General features: G+C 36.0%; 1 protein-coding gene across 1 annotated transcript; it reads left to right on the plus strand.

The window, feature by feature from the left end:
* The first annotated feature begins 3,122 nt into the window (after window positions 1-3,122).
* On the plus strand, window positions 3,123-3,928 carry LOC110776135 (histone H2A.Z-specific chaperone CHZ1). Its single transcript, XM_021980689.2, has one exon. It carries the CDS (start codon window positions 3,242-3,244, stop codon window positions 3,746-3,748), a length of 507 nt encoding a protein of 168 aa, XP_021836381.1. The 5' UTR covers window positions 3,123-3,241; the 3' UTR covers window positions 3,749-3,928.
* The last annotated feature ends 13,754 nt before the right edge of the window (window positions 3,929-17,682 follow it).

The raw sequence follows: 17,682 nt of genomic DNA on the forward strand, positions 1-17,682 counted from the left end.
ATGTTAGAGAGTCTATGTGAATTGAATTAAGGAAAATTCGTGCTAAGGGCACACCCCGCTTGTTAATAGGCAATGTCGGGTTATCTCAAACAGTATTTTTGAGAAGGAACAATGGGAGTAATTTCACTTGAGTCTATGTTTGATCAACAAGTCCTAAAGAAGTAAAATATTAAAGAGTCATTGTTGAATTGTTTAATTGTTCAATTATTTGTATGTTGTGTTTTGAGTAGTGTCTTGAGTCGCCTTGAACATAATATACTAATTAACGTAAAGTGTAACCCAAAGAGCTTCAAAACTCTTGGAACGTATATACCTTGATTATGGACAATGGGGTAGTCTTGCCGGAAAACTTGTACTTCTAGAATGATACAAGACGTTGTTTAATTCTCTTTTATGTCGTTGTGCATTGGAATTCCTGTCGGTATGGCCCGGCTGTCGGTAGTAGCCCGACTTATTTTGGTGTACGGTTGGCTCCCATCACCCTTTCTTTCCTTTTGAGGATACTTTACTTTACCCGTTCGAAGCTACTTTTTATTAAACTGTGAGTCAAGAGTCGTGTCTCGTGTCGAGTCTTGTCTCCATGTTTACTTGTTTATTTTATGGCTTTTGCATGTGGATTATTTAATTGTCGAGTGAAGCATGTTAGGATAGAATGTTATTCTAGCTTGTCCGTACTCAGCTTTTGCTGACTTCGTGCTTCATGTCTTCTGGTCATGGCCTTTGCCTTAATGACCCTATGATGATCCATCAATTGCATTTGCGTTGTTGGGGAGTAGATTTTCAATAAAGCAGGTTTGTAGAGATAACTTGCGGGAGAAGTTATCATGGGATTCGAGTTGAGAGTTTTATGCTTCCGTATTTTATAAGCTCTATTTACTTTATCTACAGTCATGACTAATACTACTATTTTCAGTTAATGGATTTCAAACGGTTTGTTTTAGTTTGGGCCTCAACGGTTCCAACTTGTTTTAATTACCATTGACTATTTATTTAATATGTTTTGAAAGTTAGTTAATTCCGCTGCGTAATTCTGGTAAATAGCCTTAGCCGTTATCACGGTGGCGGTAATATCTTGGTAATTCCTGTGTTTTAAGTTGGAAAATGTTTTATAAAAAGCAAGGAATTATTAGGGTGTTACAAACAATGACAACAACTTTGAAAACACCTCCAACCTATCGTGCTCTAACAATGGCTGCATAAATTGGGATAACAAGTGTCAACTTAACTTGCCATAGAAAACAAAGAACTATTACCAAATTTACATCAAAGATAAAACCATGCATTACTCCACATACCATAGCTTTGCATTTCCTCTACCTTGTAGACACAACCGTCTCTGCTTTCTTCACCTCAGCACCTTTACTCACCTAAGATGCAAAAAAAATTGACATTCATTCAAAGTAATGTACAACAGTCAATAGACATCTAATCTATGTAATGTACATTCATTCAAAAACTAGATATCCATGATTAAATAGGAAGTTAACAATTCAACAAACCTTCGGTCTAGTACTTCTTACGTTATGAATACTAATAACGTCCTCCTCATCATTACTCTCTGTACGTTGCTCATGCTCCCCTCCACTACTCTCAGTAGCATCATACACTTTTCTCTTCTTTCCACTAGAAGAACCTTCTAGTGGCTTTAACCCACTTGTCGTCGTTCTCTACACCCACAACACAACAACATTACTATTTTAAAAATATCAAAAAATAGATTGGAATTTCATTTTTAGCATTTTTGTATTAATTAGCGTCTGTAATTCACCCCGTGTAGACATGGTATCCCCTTTCCCTTTGTCGTAACGTTTTCTTCAATCTTTTTTTCCTTTGGAGCAGCATTACTTTTACCCATTTCCTACCAAAATTATAAACTTTCGGAGTACAATTAATCGTCATTTCATCAATGACTATCTAAACTAACACAACCAATTCACAAAATTCAAATACTACACATCACAATTACTTCCATTTTCAACTACACGAATACAAACATCCACACATACAAACCTACACATACCCAGGGACCACCAATTTTGGTACAAATTAACCATTCCCAAATTAATTTTCAATACCATACTACACTAAAAATTAATACCATTTCAGGATTAATAATTAATTTTTGTACTTTTTGAAACTAAACAAATATTTTAAGCACCATTCTCCAGATCAACACTATTTCTTATATAATTCCACAATTCAAGCACAACAAATAAATCAATTTCGTCATCCAACACCCAGTTTGAAAACAACCGGCTATTTAAATACTCAAAATTCCACCATCAGTGTACTAATTTAGGAATTGAACCAGCATGCACCAATATTAATCAACTAACAAGAACATGCATCAATTACACCCAATACCTAACTGAAAAACAAGTTCAATTGTAAATCATTTTTTGGGAAATTCTTAACATTAAAGGAATTAAGTATAAAACTAAATATTACAAGTATAAAGCCTCCAAAAACCCTAAATTCATAAACTTTTTAAATTAGGGTTTAAGGTTTCACCTCTTATGGTAGAAAAAAACGCTTCCTTAGCCGCTTCAACGTAGTCACACAAGAACGTCAGGAAATATACGGCGATTTCACCTAGAAAACTAGCTCTTCTTGAAAATGGAGGTGGTCAAAATTTGTTTATGCAGAAATAAATGAGGAAGGAACTTTCGCCGCGAAGAAGGAGAGAGATTGAGCTGGAATGCGAGGAAGGAGGAGAGAGAATTCAATGTGAGTATTAAATATCAAACTTTTCAAATTCAAATATTTTGAATTGCAAAATTTTGGCCAATCCGTAACAATCAAATGGGCATCTCCCATTTTCCATGTGAAAAGACTAAAAAAGCCCAACTTGTGTTCAATATGGACTGAGAAACCCTCGCTTTAAGGTAGGTAAATATTTTATTAAAAATACGAGCAAATAATAATTTTAGAATACCCGTTCATGCACGGGATATAATCTAGTATAGATTGTATACCACATTTCCACGGGATATAATCTAATATAGATTATACACCACCTTTGATTATAAACCTTTGAATAAAGATTTGTGAAATTGAAAACCATATTCATTTGCAATTGTGAAATTAGAAAATAACAAATAAAATTAAACATAAAATTGAAATCCCTACCCTCACTCAGTCACTCGTGCAGTCGCACTTGAACCCTGCATATACCTTCGCCCCCCTTTCTTTTTCTCTCCTCGAGAGAAGGCAACCCCACAAAACTCATAGAAATCCATCAATGGCGGACGTCAATAACTCCGCCGGCCCCACATTCCCCACCAAGCGTGCCCCCGTCAACACCGAAAACCCCGCCATAGAATCTAAGAAGCAGAAGCTCGAAACACCAGATAACAATGGCAAAGAAGCTCCTGAACCTCTTGAACAAACCCTAGAAAACGACGTCGTACAGAAAGGAAAAGGGAAAGCAGAAGAGAAACTTATAGAAGATGAAGAAGAAGAGAAGGGTTTCAATGGAAAAGCTGTAATTGACAGGAAAGGGAAGGGCATTCTGATTGAAGAAGACGAGGAAGACGATGATGATTCCGATGATTCTGACTCCGATGATTCCGTTATCGGCGGAGAATTTTCTGACGACAGTGATTTCGTTGAGGATCCCCTCGCTGAAGTCGATCTCGACAACATTCTTCCTTCGAGAACTCGCCGGAAAACCATTAATCCTGGTGCTTACCTTGCTACTGATATTCCGGCAGAGGATTCCGATGAGAGCGATGACCCTGATGCTTAGTTATATAATTTTCTGAGGTTAGTCCAAAGTTTTTAATTATCTGGGAGGAATTAAGGAAAATTTTATGTTAGTTTTGTAGTTGTTGATCAATGCAAGAGCTTATTGTCGTTAGGTTTTAATATATATTTTGTGAATTATCGAACTTTTTGGTTTTTATTTATAATATTGTTGTTATTATGATGTTGATTCCACTGCACTATTTTTCTGTAATGTTTATGATCTTGGCAGCATTGTTCAATCTGTTTCGTTTTTTCTCGAATTCGGGATTTGTATTGTTTGCATTTGATGTGCAGCGGTATGTTTGATGAATGAGCAAGATAGTTTCATAATCATTTGTTGAGACCCTAAGTTTAGGACTACGGTAATAAGCTTACTTATGTTTGTTTAGGAACTAGGAGAGACCCTGAGGTTTCCTTTTTCAATCATATCCTCCGGTATGAGTGGAAATAGTGGTAGATTGTGTTGCTTGAAGGATTAGGCATCCCACATTTTGCTTATGACATCTTTTTTTCATTGGAGATATCACTCATGTGGTGTAGTGAGTCATCCAGCTAGACTTTGATCTTTTGACGTTGAGATTATTTGCGATAATTCATTCCCTGTACAAGTCTTTCTGATGAACTGATTGATAAATTGACAGCATGATGCTCTGAGATTTAACTCTTTAGTAGGGTATTAGACAAGGAAATGATTCCTAAAACGTACTGTAGAATGGAGGCACTATTTTTTTTAAGTGACAAATTAACAAGGGGTTTAGGGCCTGTTTGGCCAAGCTTCTGCAAAACTGTTTCTGTTTTTTAGAAGTAGTTTTTCAGAAACTGTTTCTAGAGAAACACTTTTGAAAAACACAAATGTTTGGCCACAAAATTTAAGAAATGCTTCTGAAAAACAAAAATTATTTTACATTGTTTGGCCCATTCTTTATCAAAAAGAGCTTTTGGACACTTGTTCTATAGTTGTTAGTATTCGTATTTTTTGTAATTATATTCCACTAATTCAACCGAATATTATATACTTTAATTTATTTGCATATTAGAGTTTTTGCGTTAAATATAAACTACTCCGTATATTCAGTTATGATAATATAGAAGTATAATTATCAAAATAGAAATAGTAAAAGGAAAATTACCTCAAAAAAAGGATACAGGTCAATTTTTTTTTTAATTATGGAAAAAGCAAATCAAATTTTAATTTAGTGGGTTACACAATCCTTAGAGCTGGAAGCACCGATCAAACACAAATCCTATCTTTTCTTTCTCCTCTCTTCTGAACTCTGATCCTATCCTTTTCTCTACTTCTTTTAATTTCTTCATTTCACACCTCAATAACCTCACTCAAGTATCTAGAAAAAGTTCCAAGATCAAACAATCTTAGTCTTGATCCAGAAAAGATATGTTAATTGGCCTGGTGATGTCGCCTGGAAAATTGACGGAATTCTCTTGACAACTTGACTGATTGTTTTCTCTTCCCCCTTCCTTTTCCCTTTTGCATTGGTATTGGTTGATTTGTTAAGAAATACCAATTGCTCGCCAGCTTCGCCCGACCACCTTGCATCGCTTGCTTTTTATGTCGATGTCGAGAAATTGAGAATGGGGGATGGGATTCAATTGCACGCACAATTGGTTTTGGGTAGGTAGCGAAATGAAAAGGAATCGAATAAGTGAAGAACTAGGTCTTCTTAAATGGGACAATAAAGGATTTTAGTTATTGTGTGAGGGTAATTTGGGAACCTGAAACATTCATCAAAGGAGGTAAACTCCTCCCCGAGAAACAGATGTTAGAAGCTTGGATTTGTAGCTTCTGTTTCTAGAGCTCTCAGAAGCTATTTTCCCCCTTTTAGCTTCTCGAGAAACATAAACTATTTCTAAAAAATTATGGTGTTTGGCCTAGTTTCTGTCTTTGAGTGTGTAGAAACACTTTGAGAAGCTTGGCCAAACACCCACTTAGGCCCTAGTTAAAGTGAAAAAGAGGAGCAAGAAAGGGGATTGTTGGTTATTGCTTCACCTTCTAAAACTCGAGATCGAGTTTGGCTCATCATCCTTTCTTAGGAGGGTAGCTACTAGCTTCACCCCTTACCCTCCCCACCTTTCCATAATGTACCTACTTTGGGGGGGGGGGGGGGGGGAGGGTGTGAAGTGGAATTTAGGTGCTTGGTTAGCATAGGAAGTGGCCTAGTACTTTGCAAGTCAAGAACTGTAAATTACTACGATGTACGTCCTCTGTTTTTATTTGTTTTGGCACAAGAATTAAGGAGAGGTGAAAGAGAAAGTCAAAAGACAAATATGCCCCTTAATTACCCACCCTCACCCACTACCTACCCTTCTGTAATACGGAGTAATAGGTAAGTAAGAGTAAAATAGGAAATGTGTATGTTAAAAGTTACTAGAAAAAGGAAATGTTTCAACTAAAAAAACATCCCAAAAAGGAATACGTGTCAACTGAAAAAGCCCGAGGAAGTATGATTAAAGAAGTAAAGGCTGGTCTTGCCTGTAAGCTTATTGGCTTTCCCCTTTTTCTGCTGGGGATTCCACTTCTTCTAGGAGTTCCCCCTTTGCAGTTGCTTATTCTATTGTGTGATTAATGTCATATCTGGTAATGGATTAACCGAGATGTTAAGAACATATAAGAGCACTACACAAGGCCTTTGCCAAATTTGGTGGTATTTCTGAGTTGTAAAAGTCTAGAAACACGCTGTGGTTATACTGGTGTAGTCACCTATTCCGTAATTTTTAGTATGTACAGTTTGAAAACGTAGTACGATTATGCAGCTTGTTTCTCATTGGAAAGTCAGTACTATGGTATACCCTAACCCTAGGACTAGTAACACTAGCTCGCATAGACTCATAGTCATGTTTATAAAGAGAAACAATTCAAACATTGTCATTACCAATTTATGAAGAAAACGTTCATATTTCGGGGTGGAGTTACATTATTTTTAACAATCGCATGGAACTTGTAAAAAATTATATGCAATCTTATTACTATATCATTTTTACTACGGGCTTCTTGTGTGCCAAACAGGCTGTCAAGAAAGTCTAAGACGTAGGAAATTGAAGTCAGCTAGGTATAGATCGATAAGACCTGGGTTTACTTTTAACTCTGGGATCATGTTGATTAGTGGACTCTTTTTCCCTTTCTAGTGTTTTGCCAGCCATGTCATGTCTCTCTCTTAATTAACCACTTGGACACTTATCTCTATTTTCCATTTGAGACCATCTTGGAGCTGCTAAACAATCTATTCAAGTCTTTTTCCTGCAACCAAAAGCCCCAATCTTTTTAGGCTTTTCCGTATGTATGATATTTAAACTTTCAAACTCTTAACCTTAAATGACCTAAAAATTGTTCATGTGGAGGTGTAAGTATGTGTCTAATTGGATTCGCCGCTTAGTTTTAAAAGGTGCAAGGTGCACCAAGGCGCAAAAGTTCCTGGAGCCTAGGTGCAAGGTGAAGGCGCGCACCTTTCATATACAAGTAACAAGGCGCACAATTTTTTTAATTTTTGGTATTTATTTTCTGAAAAAAAAAAATCAAAATGTATTACTTGTTGTCAAAAAGGGGTAAAATAATAATTACAGTAAAATTAAAAGGCTTTTTGAGGGAAAAAACAAACAAAAGGGGACTGTGGAAGGTTCAAGTAACTTTTTACTTTTTAGTCACTGGCTATGCATTTAGATCCTCAAAAGAAGTGTGCCACACCTCACATAAAACAGTTACATTAAAATAGAAAAAATGAGGAGTTTACATGACCTTCAACGACAAGGAAAAAGATGGAAAATTTGGGGTTTTCTCTCTTCTCTTTTCAAAATAGTAAATTCTAACTGTTAGGGAGCTATTAAAATCATATTGTTTTAGCCTTTTTATTAAATAAATAGTACTTGTCAAAATTGGAGTTTCAAACCATAAGGCGCATAACGCGTTGTGCCTTGAGCCTGGGATAAGGCGCAAAGTCGTGCGCCTTTTGGAGGGTGCCACAGCCAGTCATGGCTAGGCGCCAGGACCCGCGCCTTGAGCCTAGGCGCGCTTTTTAAAACTAAGATTAGCCGGAGGTTCATTGTTTTCGGTTATGTGTTCTCTGCCTTTTATGTCTACTTCTAGGGATTTTTGGGCTTTTCTTCTTGGAGGATTTCCTTCTGGTTATCCTGTTTGTTTATAGTTATATTTTGCGATCTATGGTATGTAACTGGGGTCTCTGGAGGCTTGGGTTAAATTTTGGTAACTCTGGCCATGGGAAGGCAACATGGAATTCATTTATTCTTTTATCCTTGAGGCTAAAAGGAAAATGAAAACTAGAGAAGACAGGCGCAGATAGGGGAAGAGAGATTTTGCATACCTCAGTTTTTTGGGTAAGGAGAGGACCAATCCTAGGAGGGTAGTTAGGGATGCATGCCTCACTTATGTTGTTATGAGTGAGTTGTTTTGATAAAACTGTTCAGAGTAGCTCTTAGATTAAGTACGTCATATATAAGTCGAAATGTTATGATCCTGTGTATAATGCCCAGTTACTTAACTACCACTAGTTTAAAGTTTTTGCTTGAGCGTGGAAATATTGCTAGAAGACTTGCCACTTCCTATCTGTCAACTGTAAAACAAGATTATTGTGGATACGACATTTCAGAAGTTGAGAATCAAGCAAGAGTGCCAGCTTTTTATATTGTCATTCTAATGTACATTGGGGAAGGAAGGTGTGTAAGTTTGGAAGCTAACTTAATCACAATAGATGTGTGAGCATATATTAGCTGGCAACTGACTAGAACAGTAATACTAAGGCTTGACTGCTTGAGGCCTCTAAGCCATATGCGTTTTTGTTTAGTCCTGGTCAAACATGTTCTTGTGCGTTGTATGAAAATGATGAAGCTGTAATATTGTATTTGTACTAATGTCAAAGTTGAGTGGCCAATATCTTGTAGTAAGTAATTACTCGGTAATCTTGTTATGTTCCTACACAAAATGGAAGAATGTATTCCTGTTTAAATGGAAATTAGACAATTGTAGACGTGTTTAAAATGTCATATATCTTGTATTATAGTCAACTTGAGCGCTGGTGTAGATTTTAGTTAGGCTGCACTACTCTATAGTTAGTTAGTGGCTTGGAATTCCTATAAATCTATAATGGCTATGGTCTAAGAAGCGAACATCAACCTGGTAGTTCCATTCGTCCAAACTAGCCCTTTCCAACAAAGACTCTTATGCCTTTCATTTTCTTGAGAGGGAGCCGATAGACTACTGCTTTTGCAGAAACAGATTTTCTTTATTAAGCTTGCACTTTGGTTGTTTGTCTAGAACTAGTCAAGGATGGTATAACAAATCTCGTTATTTATACTCCTTTAGTCCTCTGTTTCTGGCCAAGTATTATAACCTTGCTCACCTGGAGTTCTAAGTGAGCAAATAAGCTCCCAAATGTGCAAATGAGCAGACTTGTATAATTGTATGCAGCTTCTGGTATACAATGGACACAATTGGGCATGATAAAGCTGTAGAATTTGAATTAAGAAGGATAGTTATCTTTCATATTCGGTATTATTTGTATGCAGTGTGAAAATACAAAAACTTTGTAGTTTGTCTTACTTTTTGATGTAAGATACGGATACCTCGTATAAGTTTATATCAAGGTTTATATGAGGACTTCTCCGGATATAATTTAAGCTTTGGTTGCTTGCGTCCGAAATGCAAGCTATGGAGTATTGGTTTAGAGTTTTTCAGGGCAGGCTTGATCTTTTGAGTAGGAGGAGAATGGTTCATTATTGTATCGTTGTTGGCTTGTTGTCTCCTCTGTGCTTTGTATATCTTGCAGCAGTTAAAGTTTCCATCTCTCTATGGGCTATTGGCTAGTCAATTTTATGTTTTGTCTTATACTGTTAATAATCCTAAAATAATTTGTTATTTTATTCTTCATTTTATTCTAATAATGTTTTCTATCTACTGACCATAGTTCTGGCAACCCAATTGTACTTGTGGCAGCCTGCGATTAAATTTCTTTAGGATTACTTTAAATAATTTATTTTTGGGTAAGGGGGTGATATACATATACGGAGTACTTGTATGTTTAGACAAGGGCAATACGGATTGGGTTTGGTTTGGGTCATAATTCAGATATTGAGTCATTTGGTTTGGTTTGGTTTTCACTTTTCAGTCACTCGAGTTTATTTTCAATCTCTTATTATGAAAAATCATTCAATATTTGGGAAATTTGGTTTCTCCTTAGCAAGTCGCAATCAGATCATATAACTTGAGGTACAATTTGAATTTGATATTTTAGTTTATATGTATTAGTTAGTAGTTTTGCCAAGTGATGTCGGAGCTCTCTACCAGCTTGGGGTTGATTGTGCTCAGGATACTATAAAAAAACTATCTTTGTCGTAATTTTTAGCGGGAGCTTAAAATCCGAAGCTCTAAATATTACACTGGTGGCTGCCTCATCCCCGACCGATCTCTCTTCATTGGTGTTCTGCCGTGAAATAGATCTTTGACCCAGTCGGTGGTTCATAACCGCCACTGTTGCCCCGTCTCCGACGGGTTGTCCCGTTGATCCGTTTGGCTGTTGCGGTCGTTTTTTCTTCGAAGGCTGTTGTCAGATTGCACTTGCTCCTTCTTTGTTTAGCTTCCTTGAGAAGCTTTGTTTTGTTACTTTAATTTTCTTTTTAGTTCAGTTATTTTCTTTTTAGTTTAGTTTGTTTAATTATATTTTCATGTATTTTGTTCTTACCTATTAGCTTTTCCCTGAGATAGGGTGGCTTTTAGGTTCTTTGGTCTTTTCCCTGTGATAGGGAGACCTTAGAAAATGTGTACCTTTCCTTATTAAAAAAAAAAATATATTACAGTAGAAAGTAATTACAAGATATTTGAGTCCACGAGAAATTTCCAAATAATCTCCTTGATTGGCAAAACAAGCCAATCAAGTGGCAGAGTTGTAATAAACAAGAAAATATGGATAGAAGGGGAATTGCAAAGGGAAATCAAATTTCACGGAGTTAACGCGATTTTATCAAATTGTCTCTCTTATCTATTTTTCATCCATGACTTCTACTTTTCTGAGTTTCTCTCACCTCTCTCGTTTATATCATCAATGGTTTCTAATTTTCTGGACCCTCTCTCGTCTATTTCATCCATGGCTCTCTCATCTCTCGCGTTTGTTTCTCTCTCACATCTCTTACTTTTTTTTTTCTCATTTATGAACTAATAACATATTTAGTATTGTCACAACTTTGTTTTATACAGTTTCTCTCTATAATCGCGTTTGTTTCTCTCTCACATCTCTTACTTTTTTCTCATTTATGAACTAACAACATATTTAGTATTGTCACAACTTTGTTTTATACAGTTTCTCTCTATAATATAAAATCTATCTCAACTAATATACAATCTATCCCAACTAGTATACAATTGCCCACAATTGTTTCAGAACGCCGCAATATCCTAACAATTACTTGAATCGACCAAAGTCTTCGACCATCTCACATACCTACTTTTTTGTCGGAGGAAGATGACGATCTACTCACCAACACCGTAAACAACCTACCAACTCTTTCCAATACTCCCACCATTGTTCTCCTTCTTTTGTACTTTGTAGCTAACGGCATCTTCACCGTCGTTTTCTTAACTTTTTCTATTTTGCCTTTTATTTTATTTTAGTTTCATTTTCTTATGCTTCTATTTACAATATCGCCAGTTGATATGCTTAACTTGCCAATCAAAGGGATTCTCTGGACAGCCCTCTTGAGTCCACCAACTTGTGTTGGTTTAACATTCTCGCACACTGAGCATTGCTACCTCTGTCGTTGCTCAGTCTATATAAATTAGCTTCGTCTTTGCCGTTGCAGTAACCTTCATTTGCAATCTAACATGACTTGCAATTGGCAAATGAAGAAGGGATCACGGCTCTCATGAGTAAATGCTTCAGCTTCACCAGTATTTGGCCAAAACTGAAGGCTTGTAAACTTTGAGTTTTGGGCCTGTGGAGGGAAGAGAGATGTGGCCATGCCAGGGTGTATTCGACTTATTAACTTATCTGAATTTTTTTTAGCTTAGCTTATTTCTTCTTTTTTTTTTTTTTTTTTTGCAAAAATAATTATTTTCCTGAAATTGTCTAGAATATAATTTTATTTTGTCTGAAATTATCTTATTTATTTTGTCCAAACTAATTTTAAGTCAAAATAAGCTGAACTAGACATAGTCTAACAAACAAACAAAAACATTATACACAGAATTCTTTAAAATCAAACTATTTATTAAGAAAATGCATCAAGTTAGATAAACAATTGTACGACGTCCGATATGAAATTATAAAGTACATGGTATGAAAAACGGAATAACTTTTGGTGGCGCCTCGCTCTTGAGCCGGTTTAAAGAACGGACTTTATATAGTGGTTGTTTAGTCGTCATTTGAAGTTCTAATTTTATTGAGAACTTGTGATTTCAGTTGGAATATATGATTAAATAAAGGTGAATACGTTTGAAAGAATATATAAATTAATTGGAAAATTAATGTTGAGTGTTAAAGAGGAATAAGGAGTCACTACAAAAAATTGTACCATTAACGACGGGAAATTCCGTCGCTAAAGGCCAATAATCTTTGATTAATGACGGAATTTCCTGTCGCGAACCCGTCATAAAAGGGAGCCGTCGTTAATGTAAAATCCCATCGTCAACCCGTCGTAAAAATACATTTTCGACGGTTGTTCCCGTCTTTGTTTGGTTGTTAGCCCCGTCGCAAAAGGCTTTTTCCCACGAGATTTTTGACCCGTCGTAATTAGGTTGTCATTAAAGATACAAATTCTTGTAGTGAGTGGAATAAGTTGAATGAATATATGAAGATGAAGGGAAAGAGGGGTTGAAGTTGTAAAATATACCGAGTAGCAAGCAACAAAAGAAAAAGTTGAAAAGAAAAACTCTCCAAAAAAATGGTGGATAAAATAAAGGGTATGACAAGTGTAAGTAATTGATCATCTATGTTTTCACTTTTAAAATTCTACTCTGTGCTAGGTATAGATATCCATCTATTTAATATTGAAAGTGTTCCTTTTAACTTGAGTTTACCCCATAGAATACAAAGGGAACTTAAAGTGGTTTATATTTTGACTTACAAACATATACTCTATTTATGATTCTCATTCTATTGGAGTTAAGGAATTATTTTTAAGTCCAAATAAGTAATGGCAATATAAATTACAAATATGGGATGATGGATTTGAACATAAACCTATTGGAATTTAGGCATCTTTATTGTTGAGTGTTGACCCCTATAATTCCCTTCAACTCTTATAAACATATACTCGATTTTTGAACTAGTACTTAAAATTTTTATTGCAGTGGATATGGAAAAGGAAAGTAAAACAAAAAGGTAGTGTGGTAAATGGTAATGGTAAGATAGTCCCCCACGACCCACCCAAATCAGTGTCCTGTCATAAATCATAATCCATGCCATGGGTCGGTCAATTACAAGCAATCATGGACTACAAATAAATACTAGGACCATAATACTTACGTGACTCACCACCATTTTCTTTGTAGGGTTTCTACATTTTGTACCATATAAAATCAATTCCAAACTTTTTCTTATCTTCACATTTATTACAAATTATTATTTCACATGAAGATGCAAGTTATTGCAAGACTCTCTTATGGAACTATGGCAAATATGACCCACACTTTAAATTGTTTGTTAAATACGGACTTGGGCCATGCCCGTCACCAAGAGAGAGAGAGTCCACTTAGCAAGATCGTAGGAGGTTCCACCTTAAAACCATATGGCAATAAGGGGAGTAGCCCCTTGGCCTTATTAAGTGATTAACTCTCTTCTCTTTTATCAATGTGGGACTCTCACACATGATGTTTCACGGGTCAGATCTTAACACTTCCCCTCACGTGTGAGGTCCCTTTTCAATATGGGTCACATGTGATGTTTCATGGGTCAGAGTGTCTTTTATCACTCTCCCTCACATGGAACACGTTCAGTTGGCCCAGAATATTAACGGTTCAAGGCCCAAGTCGTGGGCCCGGCTCTGATACCATGTTAAATACGGGCCTGGGCCACGCCCGTCACCAAGAGAGAGAGTCCACTTAACAAGACCGTATGAGGTTCCACCTTAAAACCATATGGCAATAAGGGGAGTAGCCCCTTGGCCTTATTAAGGCTCCGTTTGGTAGGACGTAAAATGTTTTCATTGTAAAATGATTTTCCATTGAAAACATTTTTCAAGGGAAAACGCAATTCCAAACTAGTTTTCCTTTGTTTGGTAACTTAAAGGAAAATGGGAGAAGATGGTGAAAATTGAGGGGAAGAAAGGAGAGGAGGTAAGGAGGAAAGAAGGAAAAGTGGTTTCCCTCCATTTCAAATGGAAAAGGGTTTTCCACTTTTGAGAGAGTCATGGAAAATTGTTTTACATCCCTTATCCAACCAAACAACGTAAACTGATTGAAAAGGGGAAAATCGTTTTCCATGAAAACGTTTTACTCCCTACCAAACGGAGCCTAAGTGATTAACTCTCTTCTCTTTTGTCAATGTGGGACTCTCACACGTGATGTTTCATGGGTCAGATATTAACATTGTTGATATTGATTTTTATTTTCTGTTCCTTTTAAAGAATTGGAAGAAAATAAAAGGATTTGTTGATTTATTTTTTGTGTAGAGCATAAGGTTAGGTATGTTTCGATAATGGGATCGGATTGGGTCTGAATGGGTAGATAGTGTACTAGATAGAAAGATCAGAGTTATTTTGATGGAATGAGAATTAAACTAGAACAAAGGAGGCCCATTAACATGTGGAGACCGGGGAGTTCTAAATGAAAAATTGAACGAGGGACATCATATTACAAGGAATTAGTTTATTGATGGAAAAGTATGATATTTCTAATGATATGTGATTATGAACATTTTAGTAAAAAGAAAATTGTTATCTTGAAATATTGTATATTGGATCGGATCGTAGAATCGGAGGATCGTATTAAGATCCCACTATTCAAAAAAATTATCGAGGTAGAATCGTAAGATCCTACACACATTAAGATCCTATATAAGATCCGGATCGGTGGCTTGTGTTTGGATCGTAGAGTGGTAGAATCGTAAGATTTGAATCGGGAGTTTAACAACCATGTTCTCAAAGTTATAACATATTGATGAAAAAGAATGAAGATGAGATTGAGGATCTAGGAAGAGGAATTTGAGACGTCTTTTTGAGTAGTGGATCTAATTATTTTAAAGATGTACAGCGTATTTTGAATTAGAATGGTTTTTGTCCAAGGAAATATTTATCTTTTAAAAGTTTGAGAATTTCTATTATGCCATTCTTTTTTTGGAGGGATAAAAATCAAGTTTGAACTATAGCTTGATAAAAAATGTTAAATATTACTCCGTAAAACAAATCATGAATGTGTGTTACTCCATCCGTACCTTAATACTCGCCCCACTTTCCTTATAAAAGTCGTCCCTAATTTGTATAAATGACATACTTTTACTAATATTATATAATTTCTCTCACTTAATCAATGACTCACTTATATTCCTACATTCCAAAAAAATATTAAAAAATTCAACCACACACTCATCCCTCAAAAAAGTTTGACACATTTCCCACTAACTATATTAAAAAAATACCCTACTATCAACTATCACCTAATAAATTAATTAGTCAATTATATTGCCTAAAACTTTGTGTTATTCAAACCGAGGCGAGTATTAAGGGACAGAGGGAGTATTATGCAATAACCACATTTTTGGATAAAATCACCTTTTAAAGTTGCCCCTTTTGAAATAACCATCTTATAAGTCTTTTTTTTAAAAATAACTACCTTAAACTTTCTCCGTTAAGGAAATCGCCACCAAATTTTAACTTTCGTCAAAACTTCCGTTTGTGGGGCACACATCCAACGGCCAAACTATGTTTTCCTCCTCTTTTCCTTCCTTCTTCCTCTTTATAATCTCTTCCTCCTTTAACACATCTAGGTCGAAAAAAAATTATCAAAAATTCGCAAATTAAATCAATTTCTCTTCCAAATTTTCAAGTACATTTCATCAGCAAACAATATTCCGCAATTTCCCCCAATTATTAGCATGTGCACTTAGTGAAGTCGATAAATTTGTCAAAATTTTGAAATTAGGGTTCTTCGTATGTAAAATTTCGGGGTTTTTCAATTTAGGGTTATAAACTCAATTGATTGTTGCAGGTTGATGGACCACGTGAATATTGTTATGATTTGAAATTACGGTTGCTTCATCCTTGAGCTATTCAAGGGCAGGGGCGATGGATAACTCCGTTTTTTCTAACCAGAGAACCATTGATGACATGCATTCTGTTAGACATGGTAATGCTTGAAAACTAAAATCCACTTTCCGTAATTGACAGGTTACTCAGACTAATGTGCACAACCGGTAACTGGTTAACTATAAAAACTTAAATGGCCATAGCTTATATATTATCGCGGTTAGTTGTCAAACTCAAAACTTGAGTACTTGTGGAAATGGATAAATGGCTTAACGTTTTGAATTTTGGATTGGCTTAGGATGAGTTTGGGTTGAGATCGTCTCACACAATCACACTATTACTGAGTAGTAATTAAAATTTATCTCTCAAATAAGTAGGAAATCACTCCTCAATTAGTAGCCTAGAATTCACAATAAATATTGCGACACTGACTCCAAAGACTTTACCATGCTCAATAATGTCAAATATCCGATTAGTTCAAAGACATTCGCCCTAGGAACATAGCAGCTAATAATGGTCGTTATCTCAGGAATTTATTAGAATACCTCGACCCAGAAAAATGAGCGAGGCTAACTAGCTAGCTACACCATAATTTTTAGCCATCTAATAAGGATATGAACCGTATGATGGGAGTAAAAAAAGTTTACTTTTCCTCGTCAGTCATTGTCATTTACTCTTCTAAAGATTAGACAAATATTTTATTTACTAGATGTTAGGCACACAACATATTGTTATATAAAGTTTTTCAAAACAGAATATATGATGAAGGATATGACTAATACTTCCTTCACCATCCATACATTCATAACTTGTCATAAATAATATAGGGACAAGTAACATGCTCTAGAGTCTTACCAAAATGACTACCAAGTTCACTTCTAAACAAACTAGCCAACATATGTAATAAAATTAGTTAATCTAAGTATATTACATAGCTATTATGACCTCTTAATATTTTGTTAACTCTGTTCTAATTAGCAAGAATTTCCCATATCAACTTTGGATCAAAAGACAGACATTTTCTCTAAGGAACATTCTTCAAAACCAAAATCATCTGCCATCAAAGGATAGTTGGTCATTGAATTGGAAGACGACGAAGCTCCATTTCCATTGTTCCACCAACCCTCTTCAGAAACCATCCCACTGTCATTAACAATGGTTGGACATAATGATGAAGATGAAGAATACGAGTTCATCAAACTATCATTCTCATTCAAGTTGCTATCACCATTGTCGGTAGTACTTTTATCACTATTCTCTTCACCACTACTGCCTTTGATGCCACCAATCTCACTAGTGCTTGCTTCTTTCTGCTTCTTTTTCGTAATTCTATTGGCTCTTTCCTCCTTCAGCTTCTGTCAGATTCCTTGGATTTTGGCATCTACATCAGACTAGACTGCATTCATCCTAGCTGAATTCCCAAACCCGGGATTTGTGGCTACGTCCTTAAAATTTGGGAAATTAAGCCGAGCATACTCCCCTCGAAGGTTGTAGGCGGCACGATCATAAGCATAAGCAGCAATTTCTACTGTTTCATATGTTAGATAAATAATTAATTGTAACAACTTAGCTGGATAATGTGTATGTACGAACTAAACACTTGTCGCGCTGTGACCAAACCACTGCTCTAAAAGACAATTTCGCACTACCTCCGATGCAGTTGAACACTTGCGGTTGCCCTCGAGGGTTAACACGACACCAAGGTTTGTGTGCACTCACAAGCTTCGGTTGGAGACC

This window comes from Spinacia oleracea, chromosome 6 (assembly GCF_020520425.1).
Source record: "Spinacia oleracea cultivar Varoflay chromosome 6, BTI_SOV_V1, whole genome shotgun sequence".
Classification (NCBI taxonomy): domain Eukaryota; kingdom Viridiplantae; phylum Streptophyta; class Magnoliopsida; order Caryophyllales; family Amaranthaceae; genus Spinacia; species Spinacia oleracea.